General features: G+C 36.8%; 1 protein-coding gene and 1 non-coding gene across 2 annotated transcripts; both read right to left on the bottom strand.

Moving 5' to 3' along the window:
• Nucleotides 1–631: 631 nt before the first annotated feature.
• On the bottom strand, nucleotides 632–2,664 carry LOC107897415 (protein TIFY 11B). The gene is made up of 5 exons (XM_016822864.2): nucleotides 2,078–2,664; nucleotides 1,659–1,848; nucleotides 1,214–1,512; nucleotides 1,057–1,114; nucleotides 632–946 (listed from the first exon to the last, which is right to left on the bottom strand). Exons 1-5 carry the CDS (start codon nucleotides 2,202–2,204, stop codon nucleotides 808–810), a joined length of 813 nt encoding a protein of 270 aa, XP_016678353.1. The 5' UTR covers nucleotides 2,205–2,664; the 3' UTR covers nucleotides 632–807.
• Nucleotides 2,665–8,552: 5,888 nt separating this feature from the next.
• Nucleotides 8,553–8,658, bottom strand: LOC121208744 (small nucleolar RNA R71). Its single transcript, XR_005903870.1, has one exon. It is a non-coding gene; the product is annotated as a small nucleolar RNA R71 (small nucleolar RNA).
• Between the last annotated feature and the right edge of the window lie 11,844 nt (nucleotides 8,659–20,502).

The raw sequence follows: 20,502 nt of genomic DNA, 5'->3' as shown, positions 1-20,502 counted from the left end.
TTTATTTCTAAACCCTTTCAAATTTCGAAAAAAATTTAAAGTTTCAGCAAATCACCTAATCCTAATTCACTAATTCATACATCATGGACATGGTGTACAAGTTCTTTTGTCGCTGTTAGTATAGTGTGAACTAGTCTTCATTAACCCATTTTTCCGAATTTGGACAAGCTAAGCTTAGCTAAGAAGGCACCGGAAAAGCTGAAATGTATAAAGACGAACTGATATCAAAATAGCCACTGGGATTTAGCCATCATCAGGGGGGCAATGCCTAATGACATTGATCTCCCTGTTAAAACTTTGGTCTGTTTTCTGCTTTTTACAGTAATTGGGCACATTTCAAACAGATTATTGGCTTCTTCCACGGTTCACCATGCAACCAAACCTAAGTTGAGATTTGTGGCCTCTGATTAGTGAGAAAAAGCGATTCCAAGACATTTCAGAGAATTTATTTAAGACCTTCGGGATTTTGATAGTTTTGTATTACAGGCAACAACTAGTACAATAGGACATTGTCTCCATCACACTCCATTTACCCACTGTCACAGTAACTTTAAAAAACGAAACCCATCAATTGTTTCTGAGTTTGCTACAGAATCAATGGATTAAAGCTTGGCATGAAAGGGGGCAAAAATAAATCAAATCTCAATTCAATTGTAAATAGATTAGTTACAAAAAAAGATAGCAACATATTGGTGGAAGAAGTATAAAAATGCCTAATAAACAATAGTCAAAAGAGTTTTCAGACCTTTTTAAGCCTGTATCACTAAAGGTATATAAAGTTACAACACAAGTAAGTGATGGATATAACTATAAGTTGAGATCAATGTCTCTTGGTGTTTCTTTTGATGATTGACCTTCCTCGTGAGATGGCTTGTTTTCGTCGGGTTTAGGTGGAGGCGGGGAACCTTGGTGGTTGATCAGTTGGTATGGAGCTCTCATGGCCGCCCTGCAAAACGAATGCCATTGATGGTCAATTTAGTGAAATATCATTCCATAATGAAGTGAAGAACAACAAGGTTAATTCTCAAATTCTCAAATTTGTAGTTTTTATAGTACCTGTCTTTTCTCTTTTCAAAGAACTTGTGAAGTGAGTTTCTTCTTGCAATTCTCAAATCTGCAGAGATCAAAGGAATGCAAACAAGTTAGGGGTTTTGTCATTAATGGTCTTGAAACTTCATCAACATGATTCAAGGCCTGGTTTTATATCAATTACCTGAACCGACATATTGGTGTCGCTCAACCGAAGGATCTTGAGCTGAACTATTCACGGTTGCAGAGGTGATGTTCAAGTCAGGGATATGAGGACTGCTGTAGTCAATTTTGTCAAGGTTAGCATTCAGTTTTTCCATGGAAGAGTCGGCAACAACACCACTACATGCAGTTGACCATCCACGGTTAGCTACGGCCATGATCTCCTTCACCTTGTCCGCGGGAAAATCATTATATACAAGCACTTGGCCACCAAAAAATATGGTCAGCTGAGCATTCTTTGGTTCCACTGCTGCTGATTTCCTAAACCAAAAAAAACAATATTGTAAGTCCAGACTCCATAGATGTTTCTAACAAGGTCAGGATCTAACAATTTCAACTAAAATAGACTAATTGCTTCCAATTAAAGATCAAAGGGGGGTATATAAATGAAAAACAAAAACACATACATGAAATCTGTCTTGTTAATGGTATCTTCCTTGGAACTGGAAGCACAAAAACTGCCAATCTCTGGAAAGAAATCTGAAGATTTCACATTTGAGGTAGACGCCACAAGATTTGGTCTTGAACTCTCAGAACAATTCGGCATATTGGACAAAAAATTCATGTTTTTTGCTTGTTGCCTAGATGTTTCAAGCCCTGCAAACATAACCATATATATGTCATCCTTCTCTCCAAATCCAAGAACCCTTTTTTTTCCTAACAACATCCATAAGAAGAAACAAAATTCTTTGACAAATCAAGAAATCATAAACTCCCCTCACCAAACACCCTCCACAGAGATATATAAAAAAATAATAATAAAAACCAAACAAAAACCTCAGTATTTTACTAATAGAAGCCTAAAAAGAAGGCAAAAAAAAAGTACCTTTAGCATCTGGTTTTGAAGTCATTCCAAGGCTGAAATCCCCAAGATTCCTTTTTTCTTTCAAGTACTGGCTTAGAAGATTGACAAAACTTGCTCTGTCAGGAGATTTTTGCCCTAAATTAGACATTCCTCCCTTCTGATGTTGTTTGAAAACTCCCTCAAGTTTCTTACAAAAACTCAAATGAATGAATTGTTTGTAGAAGAAAATAAATCTACAGAAACATGAAGATTCAGGGTGTTCAAAAGGTTTAGCTACTTTGAGAGAGATTAATGCTAAAAGATGATGACGGGAAGAAATATAAGGTGAAGCAAGTTTCAACAAATTGAACCCTTCTCACACCATGTTCCTTGAACCTGATTAGCTGTGAGTTGTCTTGGTTTCTTTATCATGTAATTATTAAAATCTTAATTATTTTATTTTATTTGAAGCACGTTTTTCTTTTGCACAGAAGATTAAAAGGAAAAAATAACAATATTAAACAAGTAGAAGAAGTCAAGTGGGATGCAGATGGGTTTCCATGCAATTGCCTACCTCACTTTTTTCCATGGTTGCCCTTTTACTGTTTTTCTTTTTTTTTCTCCTTTAATATTTGAATAATTCTTAAATTATTGGATAAGATTTCGTGGTTCTCATGTTTTTACTCACGTTTTTTTTTCAAAATGTTATTATAAATGTGAGCAAATAGATTTTTTTTTTAAATTTTTGTTGGTATAATTGTTCAACAGGAGATGGTTGTGGTGATAAGGGGACTGATTTATCTAAATAAGTAAATTTTTTTGGGGGGCTTGGGTTTGAAGGAGCAGTCCAACTGAGTCCCTTTATTGACTTGGCCCGTGCCTAAATGAAAGTGAAGTGGTGGATTTACCCAACACAACCAAGGGTATGTTCGGATTCGCAAAGAGCAGCACCTTATGATGTTCATGACTAAATAGATTCTAACTTACTAGTGCCATGGGTCGTAGCTCAAAACCTGTGTCCATTGCACAAAATGCATCCTATGGAGGTCTATCGTTTAAATAAGGATCATTTGACCCACGAGAGCTGACCCAATTTAAAGAACTGTTAGAGAATCTTGTCCGTTTGAAGCCTAGGTTGCCCAATGATGCAGATATGAAAATTTAGGCTACCTTGATAAATAGGGAATCTAATCTTAGAAGATTGAGTAGAATAATATCTTATAATATTAAATGTGATTTGATATTGTAAACCATGTAAATCTCTTAATTGTAGGGATAGGCTTCAGCTCATCCATCGATGTAACTTGGTCTAGACTGTCGGTTTGAGAGGAGCTCAACTATAGAGTCTCCCCCTCATTTGTAAATCATCAATTATTCCATTGTATTCATTATTCTTTGAGAGAAAGAATAAAGTGATAGCATTTACTCAAATACCTATCGTGCATTATTTTTTGTGGCTATTTTGTTCTTTGAGCATTCTTTTGGCTTTATGTTGCTTCCGCTATATAAATTGATACCTTGGAGAAATTCTACGAGAATCCTCAATTGTTGATGGTTAGGTTAACTTAGGTGTGTTTGTGATGAGGGAATCGCCTAAGGCCACATGGATTGCAAAACTAAAGTACTAGCCCTGTGACAGTTAGTATTTGAGCTTAGGTTGCGAAGGCACCATCGAGATGTTGAAAGAAGTTGTCTATCAGAATAACTCAAAGGGGACCCATTGGTAGGCCAAAAAAGTCGAAACTTAACTATAAATCATTTGAGCCCTAAGTACATATGTCTAATCGATCCCTCTGCTAGCTCGTTGAAACCATAAATGATTTGTGTGTTGAATCGAAAATGAATAGAATGAATAGAAGTAGAGAAATGAAAAATATTTAAAAATAATTATGGTTTTCTCCAAAATGAAAAAATAAAATCATTTGAAAATGATGTGGTTTTCCCAAAATAGAAATAAAAATGAAAATGAGAAGTGATTCATTTGCAAATGTACATGAATTACTCAAAAATGATCAGAAGAATAAGTTTGTGTTTTTGAACAGTTTTAAAGCCCGAAAATGAAAATAAATCATTCAATCGTAGTGAACAAGTTGAGTTGTGAAATATTAAATATATTTTCTTGGAAATTTTACCAAGAGTAAAAATCGTCACAATTTTATCAGAGTTAAAATTGGGATAAGAAAATTATTTAATTGGAAAATTAATTTTTATTTTGGAAAATAGAAAAATATGTATTAGGTTGGATTAAATTATAATGTGTTGGGTTAAAAGTCTAGAAAGCATATATAATTATGCCCAATACAATGAGAGGCCCGAATCCCCATAAGAATATATATGAGGGGAAACACACCCTATTAACCCCTCTCCCTCTCCTAGTTAGACTAAGAAGTTGTTTTTCTATTTAAAATAAATCTCTACAATTTAACAAAGGTTTTACTTTCTCTCCCTATAAATAGATGTTACAAGTAGAGCTATTTATACAACTTTAATATATTGTTACTTTACTGAAAAATAGAGAGAATTTATTATCAACTATTAAATTTTTTTTCAGAATAACAATTCTATTGTTTTCTATTAAATAAGAGAGAATTTTCGTTTTCACCTCAAAAGGAAAAGAAAGCTTTTTCTAATTCTATGTTTTGATTTAATTGGTTCAAGTATACACTCGAAGTAGTTTGTGGTACGAGAATAGTGGATAACATTGTTTGGTTAAAAGTTGGAAAACATCAAGGATCCGCTTATCTAAAAACACAGGTATAGTCTCGGTTTAAGGTTCATTGCTATAAATATCACAAACTTGGTCGATTTTCAAAATTTCAATTTATTACTGTGCAAGAAAATCATTTTCAAACTGATTTTTTTCCAACAATGTCGTGTTGGGGTGTCGAATTCTAGGTTACTACCAAATCCTGGCTGCTAGACATTCTGCCTATCACTGTTAAAATTTAAGGCTGAAACAGATTAGTATCTTCCTATTGATGATTTTGGGATATCATAATGGAAACTTTCTAACAAAGCCGCGAACCCATCGCACAATGGTGTCGTTAGACTCTCAGCATGCTCTTCCATTCCAGCCTTTCGAACTGGAACACATGTCGACTTTCGACCGCTTTCATCTATGTTTGCAAACTCCGCATATAACTCAAGCATTGGTGATCCACTAGAAATATGTGTTTGGACCATCACCTTCATCCCTTTTGCGCATCTAATATCTAAAGCTTCATATTTAACGAGGTTGACCAAAACACAAAATTGAAATTTCAATGATGATATTCTCATCCGGGTGGATTCGATTATCTTTCGCCTAATTCTTACAAAAAGCTTCGATAATTGTATGATCTGATTGAAAGCCAATTGTGCTACCATGTAAATTGAAAATGTTTCCAGCTAGGCGCACTTTCAGTGTTTTTTTTTACATGTCACTAAAAATACGCCCTGTGGGTAGTATTTTCTGTAACACCCTAAACCCGGTCTAGACGTCCAAACCAAGTTCGGAGAGTTACATCACCAATACTAAAATTACTACTATCATAATCGAGTCGAAACAAACCATTCATCACATAGTATCCTTCACAACAACTAATTAAACACATAATCTTCACAAATACCATAGCATCATAGAATATCGAAATTCTTAATAGTAATATTTAAAAGAAAAATAAAAGCTTGATCGAGGTCTCGTGGCATTGACCTGATCAAAACTGGGAATCACCTGAAATCCAATCAATAATAAAATAAGTTGTGAACTCAGTGCATAAATGAAAATTTATTCAATTAATACTCACTTATAAAGCAATTCCAAATTCAGAGATTCGATTCGATATAGCATTAATTTCAGTTCAAATTCAGAGCAGACAAGTTACATACATATATGCAATTTCAGTTCATATATGGTACAAATCAGATTCAGATGTGACATTTCTATTTCCGTACGCTACACACCATCTTCGGCCATCCCAACACACCTTTATGGACATTCAATGTCCAACTAACTCTGCACACCTTTAGAGTGTTCATTGACGCTTTCACAGAAACTCAACTTGGTTGCTAGATTAATATGCGACAAGCGCCAAAATCAGAGTAACATTGTGGCGTAGCCATGATTTCAGAACAAACTTCTTTCTCCTTCACAATATCCCAACACATGCCAATACAGAACACAAATGACCATAACATGTATTCAGTCATTCCAACTCATTACACAACTAAACATGACAGTTCGATATCAGAGTAAGTATTATAGTGCACATATAATCATGTTGCTCACAGATCAATCTCAGAGTACCAAACAATTCTTATATAATTAAATTCAATTATCCGTACATTAAGGAAGCCAATATCAAGATTAAGTAACATTCACGACCTCAAAACCAGCTTCCAGGCCCAATAACCTACCACACGGCCAAGTCACTGATAAACCGTAATTTATACGTATTTTTACCCCATGCTTAACACATTTTATGGATGATTTTTCCTTAGAATTGGTGAATTTGATGCTCCTAATGCCTTAATTTCATGTTTTATATTTAGGTGAGCATAGGAGAGCGAAAGGAACAAGAAACGGGCCAAAAAACGGAGAAAATGGGCCAATGTACAAAATCAACACGGCCTAGACCTCCTCACACAGGCAGACCACACGACCGTGTCAATTTGGCAGAACTGAAGCACGACTCACACGGGTGGATCACATGCCAGTGCCTATTTAACAGGCTTGACCATAGCCTGAAGTAATCGCACACGAGCGTGTCACACGGGCGTGTCCTTGCCGAGCCCAAGTTTAGTCCAATTCAGAAAAGGCCAATTTTGAGGGTTCTGAAGCATTCCAAAGCCTATAAATACACCCTAGAGGAGGAGGAAAAATGAGGCACAAGGAGGAAGGAAGAAATTACTCGAATAAAGCCGATTGATCCATCTCAAAAGCCGGATTCATCATCAAGACTTAAGAGCTCCCCTCAATTTCCCTTCAGAAGTTTTTGGGTTTTCTTTATGTTTTGTATTCATTATTCTTTTGAGATGTTTTCCTTTTTAGTTATGAACTAAATCCCCTAAATACCTAAGGGGAATGAAACCTAAGATGAATCTTGTTATTATTTTCTGAATTGTATGATAAATATTTCGCTTGTTCTCAATTATGTGTTCTTAATTCTTGTCTTGATATTCCAGGATATTGATTCAAGTTAAGCACTTATTTAGAGGAGGAATAGACCCTGTCTAATAGTACATTTGTCATAATTAAGTGGAGTTGGTTGCGCACCTAGAGATAGGGTGACAAGATTTTGCCGGATTAGGGTGAAACCTAATAAAGGGATCCATAGATCGAGTTAATGCAACCCTAGGGAGTTAATTAAAAAGAGATTTCAATTATTCAACCTAGGGTTAGACGTTGTTAGTCTCTAGAGGGATAATAATATAACTTAGGGATTTCTACGGATCAAGTCAAATGAATAAATCGTCCGATTCGGAGTTAGAATAACAATTGAAGTCTAGGTGGATTTTTCCTTAGGTATTGTCTTAATTCAATCGTTTTTCCAAAAGTAATTCCCCAATTTTATTTCCTGTGAATTATTAGTTTAGTTAATTAGTTAGTTAAAACAAACCCCATTATTCTTAGGCTAGATAATAAAAGACAGTCATTACTAGTACTTTTAGTTCATTTGGGTTCGACAATCCGGTCTTGCTAAAGCTATACTACTGTTTGATAGGTACGCTTGCCTTCATCATGATAATAGTTAGTTTTAAGAACGATTCATTATAAATTTATAAAACTTATCACACAAAATCACGTATCAAGTTTTTGGCACCATTGCCTGGGAGCTAAGATATTAGGAACACTCAATTTTTATTACTTTAGCCATTTATTTTTCTTACAAGTTAATTTTATTTTAATTTTTATTATTATTTATTAATTTACTTTTTCTTTCTCTTGCCAGGTTTTTATAGTTTATGACTAGAAGAAACCAGTCAGGACCATTACTTTTTTACAGTGAGATCAATCACACAGTTCGCAGAAACTAAAGGGAAATAAGGCGAAACTTAAGATACACAGAGAACGAGCAAGAGGACGATATTCAAAACACAACCGAGGAGATGGCTAAAAACCAAGAAAATCTGCTACCTCCTGCAATTGCTGTTAATCAAAATCCTATTCCGAGAACTATGTATGATTATGTTAAACCTTCTTTAACAGGGACTAAGTCAAGTATAGTTAGACCTACTATTGCTGCAAATAATTTTGAACTGAAACCTAACACAATTAAAATGATACAACAGTTTGTTCAATTTGATGGTTTGCAGGACGAGGATCCCAACGCTCACTTGGCAAATTTCTTAGAATTTTGCGATACATTTAAAATCAATGGTGTTTCTGATGATGTCATACGTCTTCGGTTGTTTACTTTTTCGTTAAGGAATAAGGCTAAACAATGGTTAAACTCGTTACCACGATGGTCAATCACTACTTGGGAACAAATGACCGAAAATTTTTAATTAAAATATTTTCCACAGGCTAAAATAGTCAAATTACGTAATGATATCTCTTTTTTTGTGCAGATGGATTTAGAAATACTCTACGATGCCTTAGAGAGATATAAGGACCTTTTGAGAAGGTGCCCTCACCACGGGTTACTGCTTTGGCTATAGGTTCAAACGTTCCATAATGGCCTGAATCCTTCGACTCGACAGATGATTGATGCAGCCGCTAGAGGAACTATCAATAATAAAATACCTGAGGCAGCTTACGAATTTATTGAGGAGATGTCACTGAATAACTATCAGTGGCAAGTTATGAGAACAAAACCGACGAAAGCAGCCGATGTTTTCAACCTTAACGTGGTTACTATGCTATCCAACCAAGTAGAACTCTTAAATAAAAAGATTGACGGTTTGTGTGGTTCTATTCAGGTACATCCAGTGATAAGGTACGATTCGAATGGAGGAGGAGCGTGCACAAAATATCAACCTTTCAACCCTAGCATCGATGAGGAACAAGTCCAATATATAGGTAACAATAACTCTAGATCCCAAAATAACCCATATAGTAATATTTACAATGCAGGTTGGAGGAACAATCCAAATTTTTCATGGGGAAGCCAAGGAAACCAGAGACCACCTCCAGGCTACCAACAACCACCCTACCAACAGGAAAAGAAGCCAAACCTTGAGGAGATGCTAACAAAATTTATATCGGTGTCAGAAACTCGTTTTCAGAATACCGGGATAGCACTTAAGAATCTAAGAGCTCGAAACTCAAATTGGACAGCTTGTCAAGTTGATTTCTGAACGACCACAAGGTAGCTTGCCAAGCAACACAGAATCTAATCCAATAGAGCACCTCAACGCGATTGCTAGTCAAGATGAGGAAGGGTTAGTCACACCTAAACCAGAACCTATGCAAGAAACTGAGATAAGCAAAAGTAAAGGTGAGGTAGACCACAATAAGCAGAAACCGTTAAGTACAGAATACAAACCTCCTGTGCCATACCCTAAAGCGACAATGAAAGGCCGCTCAGATGAACAATTTGGTAAATTCCGTAAACTCTTAAAAAATTACACATTAACTTACCGTTTATTGAAGCTCTATCGCAGATGCCAAACGCAATGAAATTTTTAAAGGAGCTTTTAGCAAATAAGCAGAAGTTGGACGAGGCTTCGCATGTGAAGCTAAACGCAGTTTGCTCAGCTGTTCTACAGAATAAGGTACGCAACAAATTAAAAGATTCAGGGAGTTTTACAATTCATTGCTTAATTGGTAGTTTAGATGTTAATAATGCATTAGCTAATTTTATGGGCTAGTATTAACGTCATAACCTACAAAATGTTCAAACAATTAGGTATTGGGAAACCTAAACAGACTAGGATGAGTATTCAATTAGCAGGTAAAACTATAAGATTTCCTAGGGGTATTATTGAAGATGTGTTAGTTAAAATCGACAAATTTATATTTCCCGTTGACTTCATTATTCTAGACATAGAGGAGGATAGCAACACTTCTTTGATTTTAGGAAGACCCTTTTTAGCAACTGCTAAAATGATTATTGATGTTGGCACAGGTGAGCTCACACTTCGCGTGGGAGACGAAACAATCATCTTTCAAGCTCGCAATTCTGGCAACGCATTAGAAATTGAAGGTGATCGTCTAAACCATTCTACTAAAATTGACAATATGGTGCAACCTACTTTGCAGGAAATGAGTTTGAAGGAAGTACATAGGCCATTCTCAAGCAATAGTAGATGACCTATTTATGAGGAACGAAGGCTACAAATCGAGGACCTAGATGAATGGTGGACACATAAATCGAGAACACACAATAAACCAAAACTACGCCAAGATGAGCTCAATACCTTTCCAAATTAACTTAAGGTTGGAGATTAAATTTTATTAGATGCCGCAGATCCTCACATTGTCACTACCAAACCGAATGAAGAAATTCCTCTTACGGTACTTAGCATTTTCCCATTCGGTACAGTCGAGGTAAGCCATCCCAAGTTCAGCACTTTTAAGGTAAACAACACCCGTCAAAACTTTATCTTGATGAAAATCATAGCAGAAATAAGGAGTATAAGCTCCTCGAATCACCATGACCATTCAATGGAGAGGTAAGTCAAGCTTAGACTATAAATAAGCACTTTTCGGGAGGCAACCCGAGCACTAACTCTATTAACTTCTTTAAATTTTAGTGTTTAACACCTAACTTACTAACGGAGCTCTTGAATACAGGTTTCCCACACAGACACGGCCTAGCACACGGGCGTGCCTTAGGCCGTATGGAAACAGGGCAAAGATTTTCCCCAACACGGGCTACGATAAATAGCCACGGCCGTGCGACATGGTCGTGGGCGAACCTACCGCACGCCCATGTCTTGAAACCGTGGTTAAATCTGTCAATTTAACACTGGCGTGCGCCTTACTACACGGGCGTGGGAGAAGTGAACAGAGATCGACACTGCCGTGCAATATGGCCGTGTACACCAATGCTCCTAATTTCGAAAAATACGAAATGCACGGGCTGAGCTTAGAGCACACGGAGGTGCCCCACGGCCGTGTACTCCAATTTCTCTATAAAAATCTATTATTTATTTTATTTTATTTTTATCTCTATATTTTGAAATTATTTTTTTTATTTTATTTTATTTCCTTTTAATACTATTTTATCTTGAGTTTTTACAATTTTTATTCTTCGGCTATTTCATTATGAGTAATTATGCTTCAGTATACCTCTTAAAGAGTTATTGATTTTATCACAGTTATAAAGAGCTCCTCAGCTCATCATCACATAGGAACTAAAAACTCCACTAGGAAAGGTTCCCCACGACTGCCATGTCCTGCTCGACCACGACTATAGCCAACTTCAGATCTAATATTCTTTTGGCGCAGGATTTATAGACTAATGAACCTCTACCACTGCCGGAGTATCCTCCTCCGCCCTTATGCCGATTATTCTCTAAAAACTCTAGTTCGAGGAAATTCATTCATCAATCAGGAAGTTTCACTTCTCTCCCTATCTTATTTTCTTTTCTATATATATATCTTTATCTTAAGTGTGGGGGGATATTCATTTCACTATCAAAAAATCCCTCAATGATTGTCTTGTTCTCCTGCAAAAGCTCTCATATCATGTTTAGGATAAATTTTGATTGATTTATGACTTTTATTGATATATCTTGAATTAAAACATAGGCATTTATGCATTGAGGGTTTAAAACTTTAAGACATTAGGGAATTAAGCATGATAAGTTGATTTTTGAAGAATTAAAAACTTTTAGGTTGTTTCACCAAGTTTAGGTATTATCTTGAGTTCGAATTCACAAATTTAAACATCAAAAAGCCATAATTTTTGTGAGATCTTGAGCCTTTAGAGCATCTATTATTTCTTTCATGTTCACTTTAATTATGAGTGCGTCAGTATTGAATTGCTATTCTAGAATTTGCTTGATTATGCATGTCAAGACCACACCATTTGATTTGATATGTCAAAATGATAAAGGCTCTTAGGTTTAACCCACTCACTCTATAAAAGCCTACCCTCACAATTAACCCTTAGTGAACCCCCTTGAGCCTAACAACCCATTCATTGGCTTACCCTCGATATTAACCCATAACTCATTATTATTGAAACCCTCTAAATTAATTTAATCCTTATTTTTTGTCTAGATTTGAGTTGGAATAATTGCTTAGCTATGTTTTATTGTATTTTTCAATTATTTGTTCTTAAAAAAATGTATACATATTAGTAGTAGTAATCTTTTGAGCAAAAGAAGTTAAATTCCATATTCTAAGAAAAAGCTCTGTTGTACACAATTGATGACTAGTCATTTTTCTAGTTAGGCAATTTTTCAATTCAATCTCGATTCTAACCCTTTCTTTCAGCTTGTGACCACACCCTTAACCAAAGCCACGTTATAACCCTCTAAAGACCTTTTGATTGATGTTTCATCTCAATTTATAGTGGTGGAGATTTGATTTTCATGCAAGCCTATGGTAATGACTCTTCATTATCGACTATGGAGTGCTTCATTTTATTGTCCTTAAACACCTTGAGTGATTTAAGTGAATCTTTAGTGAGTATGTGAAAATCTGTGATATTTTGAATCAAAGGTAATTACTTAAATGTGGTGAGACATCTATGTTTTCATGATAAAATTCTCAACTTAGAATGTTTGAAAATTTGATGTTCTTTTAGTTGAATTCTCAATGTATGATTACCTATGGATTATTTTGAGATATTATCGATAGAATTTAAAAGTTGAGAAGAATTTATTTTGATTATGAGTTAAGGATTTTGCTTAAGGACAAGCAAATGCTTAAGTGTGGAGGCATTTGAAAAACCGTAATTTATACATATTTTTATCCCATACTTAACATATTTTATGGATGATTTTTCCTTAAAATTGGTGAATTTAAAGCTCCTAATGCCTTAATTTCATGTTTTATACTTAGGTGAGCGTAGGAGAGTGAAAGGAATGAGAAACGGGCCAAAACGGAGAAAATAGGCCAACATGCGAAATCAACACGGCCTGGACCTCCTCACACGGGTAGACCACACGGTTGTGTCAATTTGGCAGAATCGAAGCATGACTCACATGGGTGGATCACACGCCCATGCCTATTTAACAGGCTTGGCCACGGCCTGAAGTAATCGCATACGGGCGTGTCAGAAGGGCGTGTCCCTGCCGAGCCCAAGTTTAGTCCAATTCGGAAAAGGCCAATTTTGTGGTTTCTAAAGCATTCCAAAGCCTATAAATACACCCTAGAGGAGGAGGAAAAAGGAGGCACAGCGAAGAAGGAATGAATTACTCAAAGAAAGCCGATTGATCCATCTCAGAAGCCGGATTTATCATCAAAACTGAAGATCTCCCCTCAATTTCCCTTCAGGAGTTTTTGGGTTTTCTTTATGTTTTGTATTCATTATTCTTTTGAGATGTTTTCCTTTTTAGTTATGAACTAAATCCCTTAAATACCTAAGGGGAATGAAACTTAAGACGAATCTTGTTATTATTTTCTGAATTGTATGATAAATATTTTGCTTGTTCTTAATTATGTGTTCTTAATTCTTGTCTTGATATTTCAGGATATTGATACAAGTTAAGCTCTTATTCAGATGAGGAATAGACCCTCTCTAAGAGTACATTTGTCATAATTAAGTGAAGTTGGTTGCGCGCCTAGAGATAGGGTGACAAGATTTTGCCGGATTAGGGTGAAACCTAATAAGGGGATCCATAGATCGAGTTAATGCAACCCTAGGAAGTTAATTTAAAAGAGATTTCAATTATTCAACCTAGGATTAGACGTTGTTAGTCTCGAGAGGGATAATAATATAACTTAGGGATTTCTACGGATCAAGTCAAATAAATAAATCGTCTGATTCGGAATTAGAATAACAAGTGAAGTCTAGATGGATTTTTCCTTAGGTATTGTTTTAATTCAATCGTTTTTCTAAAAGTAATTCCCCAATTTTATTTCCTGTGAATTCTTAGTTTAGTTAATTAGTTAGTTAAAACAAACTCCATTATTCTTAAGCTAGATAACAAAAAGATAGTCATTACTAGTACTTTTAGTTCCTTTGGGTTCGACAATCCAGTCTTGCTAAAGCTATATTATTGTTCGATAGGTACACTTGCTTTCATCGTGATAATAGTTAGTTTCAAGAATGATTCATTATAAATTTATAAAATTTATCACACAAAATCACGTATCAGTCACACACCCATGTGCCTTGCTCGTGTGATTCTGAAGCATAAACAATGACTTACATGGCCTAGACACACATTCGTGTCCCTGCCCGTGTGACTCACACGGCCGGGGTACACCCCCGTGTCCCTGCCCATGTAGTTTTATACAAAAAATAGTGAGTTACACGACCAATACACACGCCCATGGCCGTTGCCCGTGTGAACCTTACACCACTATGGCCACATACGGCCTAGACACATAGTTGTGTGACCCTAAAGAAGTAAATAATGAGTTACACAGCTGAATCACATGGCCTGGTCACGCGCCCGTGTGGCGTCGACAGCCACCGTTTTTTGACGATCGAAACTTGCAAAAACTATAATTTTCTATGTGCACCTGGATATATTTCGAAGAAACTACAACATAAAAGATCCTCGAAACCTAAAACAATCATTCAGTAACATAATTTAGCCATTTAATTAAGACAATTTCTCGATTATTCACTTAATGCATATGTCAAAAGTTTCGACACGAAGCCTTCAACTAACCCAAACTTACTGAAACTTCAGCAACAATCACAGAGATTGTCTTGTTACTTTTCCTTGTTGTTAATACTCTCACCTGATAGGTAAATAAACGATCATTAATAAGAGATTCTTGTAACTCACAGAAATATCCCATTCCAAGTAATTTACGAAGCAAAGAAAAATCGCAGAGATGCTCGCATTAACAGTTACTTACCCGATAACCTTCTAACCAGTGGCTAACAACAGAATTTCAGTTAATCCAAAATTCCCCCGATACTCCGATTAACAAAATAATTAAAATGAAAAAGAAAAAAGAAAATGACCAAGAAGGAAAATAAAAAAAAATAAAGAAGAAACTATCGTTATTTAATTTTCAAACTTTCAAGCAGATTTCTAGCATTTGACAAAAATGTTTTCCTTATAGGAAACCTTCAAGACTCGAACACGGGACCTAACAATATACAGACAGATGCTTAAACAGTTAACCCGCAGGCTCATTCTTGCCACAATTTCATATTGAATTGAACTTAACCGGGTAATGCGTGATTATGGGTTGATTTCAAAAACAACAAAACTTCTAATGGTGCAACTCGAATTTCAGACCTTAAACACAGAAGCAGAACACAGAACAAGAGATACAGAAATATATTACTGCAGATTCTCACAATTAATTTCTTAAAATTTTGGAGCGTTACAACTATCTCCCCTTAAAAGAAATTTCGGCCTCGAAATTTTACCTGAGTCAAACAGATATGGATACAGACATCGGATTGTTTCCTCATGTTCCTACGTGGCTTCCTCAGTAATGTGGTTCCGCCATAAAACTTTTACTAAAGGAACAGTTTTCTTCCTCAGCATATTAATATCACATTCCAAAATCTGGACCGGTTCATTTTCGAATGTTACACCTAGTCGCAACTTGATCTCGTTGACAATAACAATATACGACGGATCTGAACGGTACCATCTCAGCATCGAAACATAAAACACATTATGAATTAGATCCAGTTCTATCAGTAATTCCAACTAGTAAGCAATAGCTCCAACACACTTCAGGACACGGTAAGGGCCAATGAACCTCGGGCTGAGCTTGCCATTGCGTCCAAATCAGAAGACCTTTTTTTCACGGTGATACTTTTAGGAAAACTTGACCACCAATAAAAAACTCGATGTCTTTCCTCTTTAAATCAGCATAAGATTTTTGCCTATTAGATGCGGCTTTCAGTTAGTCCCGAATTACTTTCACAGTGTTATCAGTTTCATAAACCAGCTCAGGACCCATATCTAGCGTTCACTTAATTCTGTCCAACATAATGGAGTACAACACTTACGTCCATATAAGGCCTAGTAGGGTGCCTTCTGAATTCTAAAGTAAAAGCTGTTGTTGTATGGAAATTTTGCCAACGGTAGGTGTTCTTCCGAACTACCCTTGAAGTATATCACACAATCCCAAAGCATATCCTCTGGAATCTGAATAACTTGCTTCGACTGTCCGTTAGTTTGGGGGTGATACACAGTGCTGAAATTAAGTCGGGTGCCCAATGCCTCATGGAGTTTCTTCCAGAATCGAGACGTAAATCGCGGATCACTGTTAAAGATGATTGAGACTCGAATTCTGTGTAGCCTCACAATTTTGGCGATATACAATTTAGCTAACTTCTGTAAGGAGTAATCTGTTCGAATAGGAATGAAGTGAAATGATTTGGTCAACCGATCAACGATGACCTAAACTAAATCTTTCTTAGTGGGGGTTAAAGGCAACCCCGTAACAAAGTCCATTATTACCCATTCCCATTTCCACTGCGGAATATTAACTGGCTAAAGCAGTTCGGAGGGCAACTGATGTCTAGCATTAACTTTTTGATACATCAGATAGTGAGATACAAAAGTGACTACCTCCAATTTCAGTCTGGGCCTCCAATAAAGCTCTGAGATCCCAGTAGATTTTATTCCCACCAAGATGCATAGTATAGGGACTATTATACACCTCCTGTACGATTGAATACCTTAATTTCTTATCATTAGGTACATAAATCTGACCTTTGAAGCATAACACGTTATCGTTATTCAAGCTAAAATCAGAATTCTCAATCGAATTAACATACCGCAGACACTGAACTAAGGACTCATCGCTCAACTGTTTAACTCTAATCTATTCCACACAAATCGGTTACACCTATAATTCAGCTAACAGCCCTCCATCATACACTAAATTCAGACGAGCTAACATTGCTCTCAGATCAGTCATTGCTCTACGGCTAAAGGCATCAGCTACCACACTAGTCTTACCTAGATGTTACTCTATCATGCAATCATAATCTTTAAGTGACTCAACCCATCGGTGCTACCGAAATTTAATTCTTTTTGGGTTAACAAATATTTGAGACTCTTGTGATCGGTGTAAATAATACAGCTTTCACCATACAGATAGTGTCTCCAGATTTTTAAAGCAAACATAACTGCAACTAGCTCAAGATAATGCGTAGGGCAGTTACTCTCGTGTGTCTTAAGCTGCTATGACACGTAAGTGGCCACCTTACAGTCTTTCTTAAGTACACACCCTAACCCCAAATATGAAGCATCACTATATACCACAAACTCTCGAATTGATTCTGATTGAATTAAAATAGGAGCTTGTGTCAAAATGGACTTGAGTTTATCGAAGCTAGATTGTTGTGCCTCAGACTACATGAATGGAGAATTCTTGCATTGCAACTTCGTTAGAGGTGACGCAATCAGAGAAAATCCTTCAACGAACCTTCAGTAGTAACCGGCTAAACTCAGAAAGCTACGAAGCTCAAATACATTTTTTGGTTGCTGCCACTCAATAATAGCTTCTATTTTCTTGGGATCAACTCAGATCTCTTCCACCGTTACCACATGACCCAGAAAGGTAACTTATTGCAACAAAAACTCGCACTTATTAAACTTGGCATGCAACTGTTTTTCTCGAAGTATCTGAAGTACAATACGAAGATGGTTATCATGCTTAGTTTCAGTTTAGAGTAGATCAAGATATTATCGATAAAAACCACTACAAATTTATCCAAATACTGTTGGAACACCTGATTCATTAGATCCATAAATACCGCCGGGGTATTCATTAAATCGAAAGGTATCACCAAGTACTTGTAATGTCCTTAACAAGTTCTGAAGGCAGTTTTATCCACACCAGTCTCTTTGACCTTAAGCTAATGATAACCAGAATGCAAATCAATTTTAGAAAAGATAGATGCTCCTCGAAACTAGTCGAACAAGTTGTCAATCCTCGGTAATGGGTACTTACTCTTGATTGTCAACTTGTTCAACTTTCTATAATCTATGCACATTCTCATCGACCTGTTTTTCTTTTTAACAAATAATACCAGTGCTCCTCATGGAAATATATTCTGTTGAATAAATCTCTTATCAAGGAGTTTCTGGAGCTACGCTCTTAGCTCGGTCAGCTTTTTCAGTGTCATGTGGTAGAGCACAATAGACACTGGAGCAGTACCAGGTAACAGATCAATTTCAAACTCCACTTCTCTATCTAGAGGCACTCCGGGCAATTCCTCGTGAAAAATGTCTGGGAACTCTTCACGGTGCAGATTCTCCTATCGAAAGTTTTACGAGAACAAAATCGGATACGTAAGCAAGGTATGCCTTGCACCCCTTTCGGACTAACTTATCTGCTACAAGAGCAGATATTATGTTAGAGAGGTAATCTCAACGCTCACCAACCATAACCACCTCGTCATTCTCATTCAATCTTAGAGTTACCCTTTTGGTTGCACAATCTAGACTGACTCGATACTCAACGAGCCAATCTATTCCCAAAATTAAATCAAACTCATTAAAGGGTAATTCTATTAAATCAGTTGGAAATATCATACCCTGAAGCTCTAGGGGTACCCATCTGTATACTCTATAAACTCGAATTGATTGACCCAAATAACTAATCACTGAAAACTTTCTAACAGTATTCTCAGTAGTTAAACCTAGATTTACAGAAACAACACTAGCTATGTATGAGTGAGTAGAGCCAATATCAATGACAGCATAATACGAGGCAGAATGAATAAAGAAGGTACTTGCAATGACATTAGCATCATCGATCTCATCGCGGCATCTCGATGCATAAACTAGTACCGGTTGACCTGCACCTCTACCCGGTGCTCTCTATCCTCTCCTAGATCTATTACCACTCTTACCAATACCACGACCTCTGGATGGTTGTTGAACCTTTCTCGGAGGTCGAACAGAATTTAGAGCCGGAGCCTATACCATAGCTGACACTAGATCTGGTTGGCGGGGGCAATCCCTAACTTAATGCTCCATCGACCCATAACAGAGGCATGCTCCTAATTTCCTCTAGCACTCGCCCTGATGGCGCTTCCCAAAATCACTGCACAGCTGAATCTCAGTCACTATTACTAGTGCCTCAGCCATCGAGGGCCTATCAAATCTCGCCCACTTCTTAGGATGCCGACTAGGACCAGAGGGACCCAAATCCCCCTTAATCTTATTCTGATCCTTCTCATGATCATGCTGCTCGCACTTAGTATGCTTCACTTCTTCCACTATTTTTGCTTTGTTAACTAAAACGGTAGAAACTCGCTACCTTTGAGGAGCTATCAGAACTCGAAAATCATATCTCGATCATTCCTATAACCTCACGCACTTGTCATAGTCAGATGCTACCAAAGTCCATGTATACCTACTTAGTCGAAAAAACTCAGCTTCATATTCCGTCACAGATCAGTCACCCTGAACTAGGCTCATAAATTCACGCCAGCAAGCCTCAACACAACTCTCTCCCACATACTTACCCTAGAAGCCGTTCTTGAAATAGTCCCAGTCCACTTGTTCAGGCTGAGCTCCTTGCTCAAAGGTCAAACACCACTGATAAGTTTCGTCTCTGAGTAGGGACACAGCACTAATCAATTTCTGAGTGGGATTCCAGTCTAGATCTATCATAATATGCTCAGTAGCTTTGAGCCAATATTCCGCAACAGTAGGAGCAACTCCTATGATGCCCCTAAACAATTCAGCCCCATTCGACTGGAGTCGTTTAGTAATTGACCCTTAGCATTCTGATCTTGAATGAGTCCCTACGACCCTCTCTAATGCTCGAATCATGGCTCAGGACAGTACGTCATCCCCAGCCGTCGGAGTCTAGGACTTCATATCAGCAATGGGAGTACTAACAGTCTTGCTGGTCTCCAGATTGAGCATACTACCCATAAAGGATGACTCTGCTGGAGCTACTCCTCAGCATCCTCGATGTCGCTGTATACCACGTCCACGATTACTGCAAGAACTCAATGTAGTAATCTAGCTACAATGTCAGAGTACACAGATCAGTTCAAACTTCTAATAGGATGATTTTGTTAGTTCACATCAAAACATTTTACCCATAACAGTTTAAGTATTATAGTCTTTATAACAGAACAGAAATACTTACTGGGTCAGTGTCGGAGGCTCGGTCGTTCACTAAAGTTTCAGTGTTTCTATATTATTTGAAATGTTAAATTATCATTAAGATACTTTCTCAAAAATTATGAGCCCAAAGATAGTTTGAGTGTTGACAAACCTGGCTCTGATACCATTAAATATAACATCCTAAACCCGATCTAGACATCTAGACCAAGTTGAGAGAGTTACATCACCAATACTAAAATTACTACTATCATAATGGGGTCGAAACGAACCATTTATCACATAGTATCCTTCACAACAATTAATTAAACACATAATCTTCACAAATACTATAACATCATAGATTATCAAAA

Source organism: Gossypium hirsutum, chromosome A10 (assembly GCF_007990345.1).
Source record: "Gossypium hirsutum isolate 1008001.06 chromosome A10, Gossypium_hirsutum_v2.1, whole genome shotgun sequence".
NCBI lineage: Eukaryota > Viridiplantae > Streptophyta > Magnoliopsida > Malvales > Malvaceae > Gossypium > Gossypium hirsutum.
Note: the sequence above shows the minus strand (reverse complement) of the source record. Positions and strands in the feature narration are given on the sequence as shown.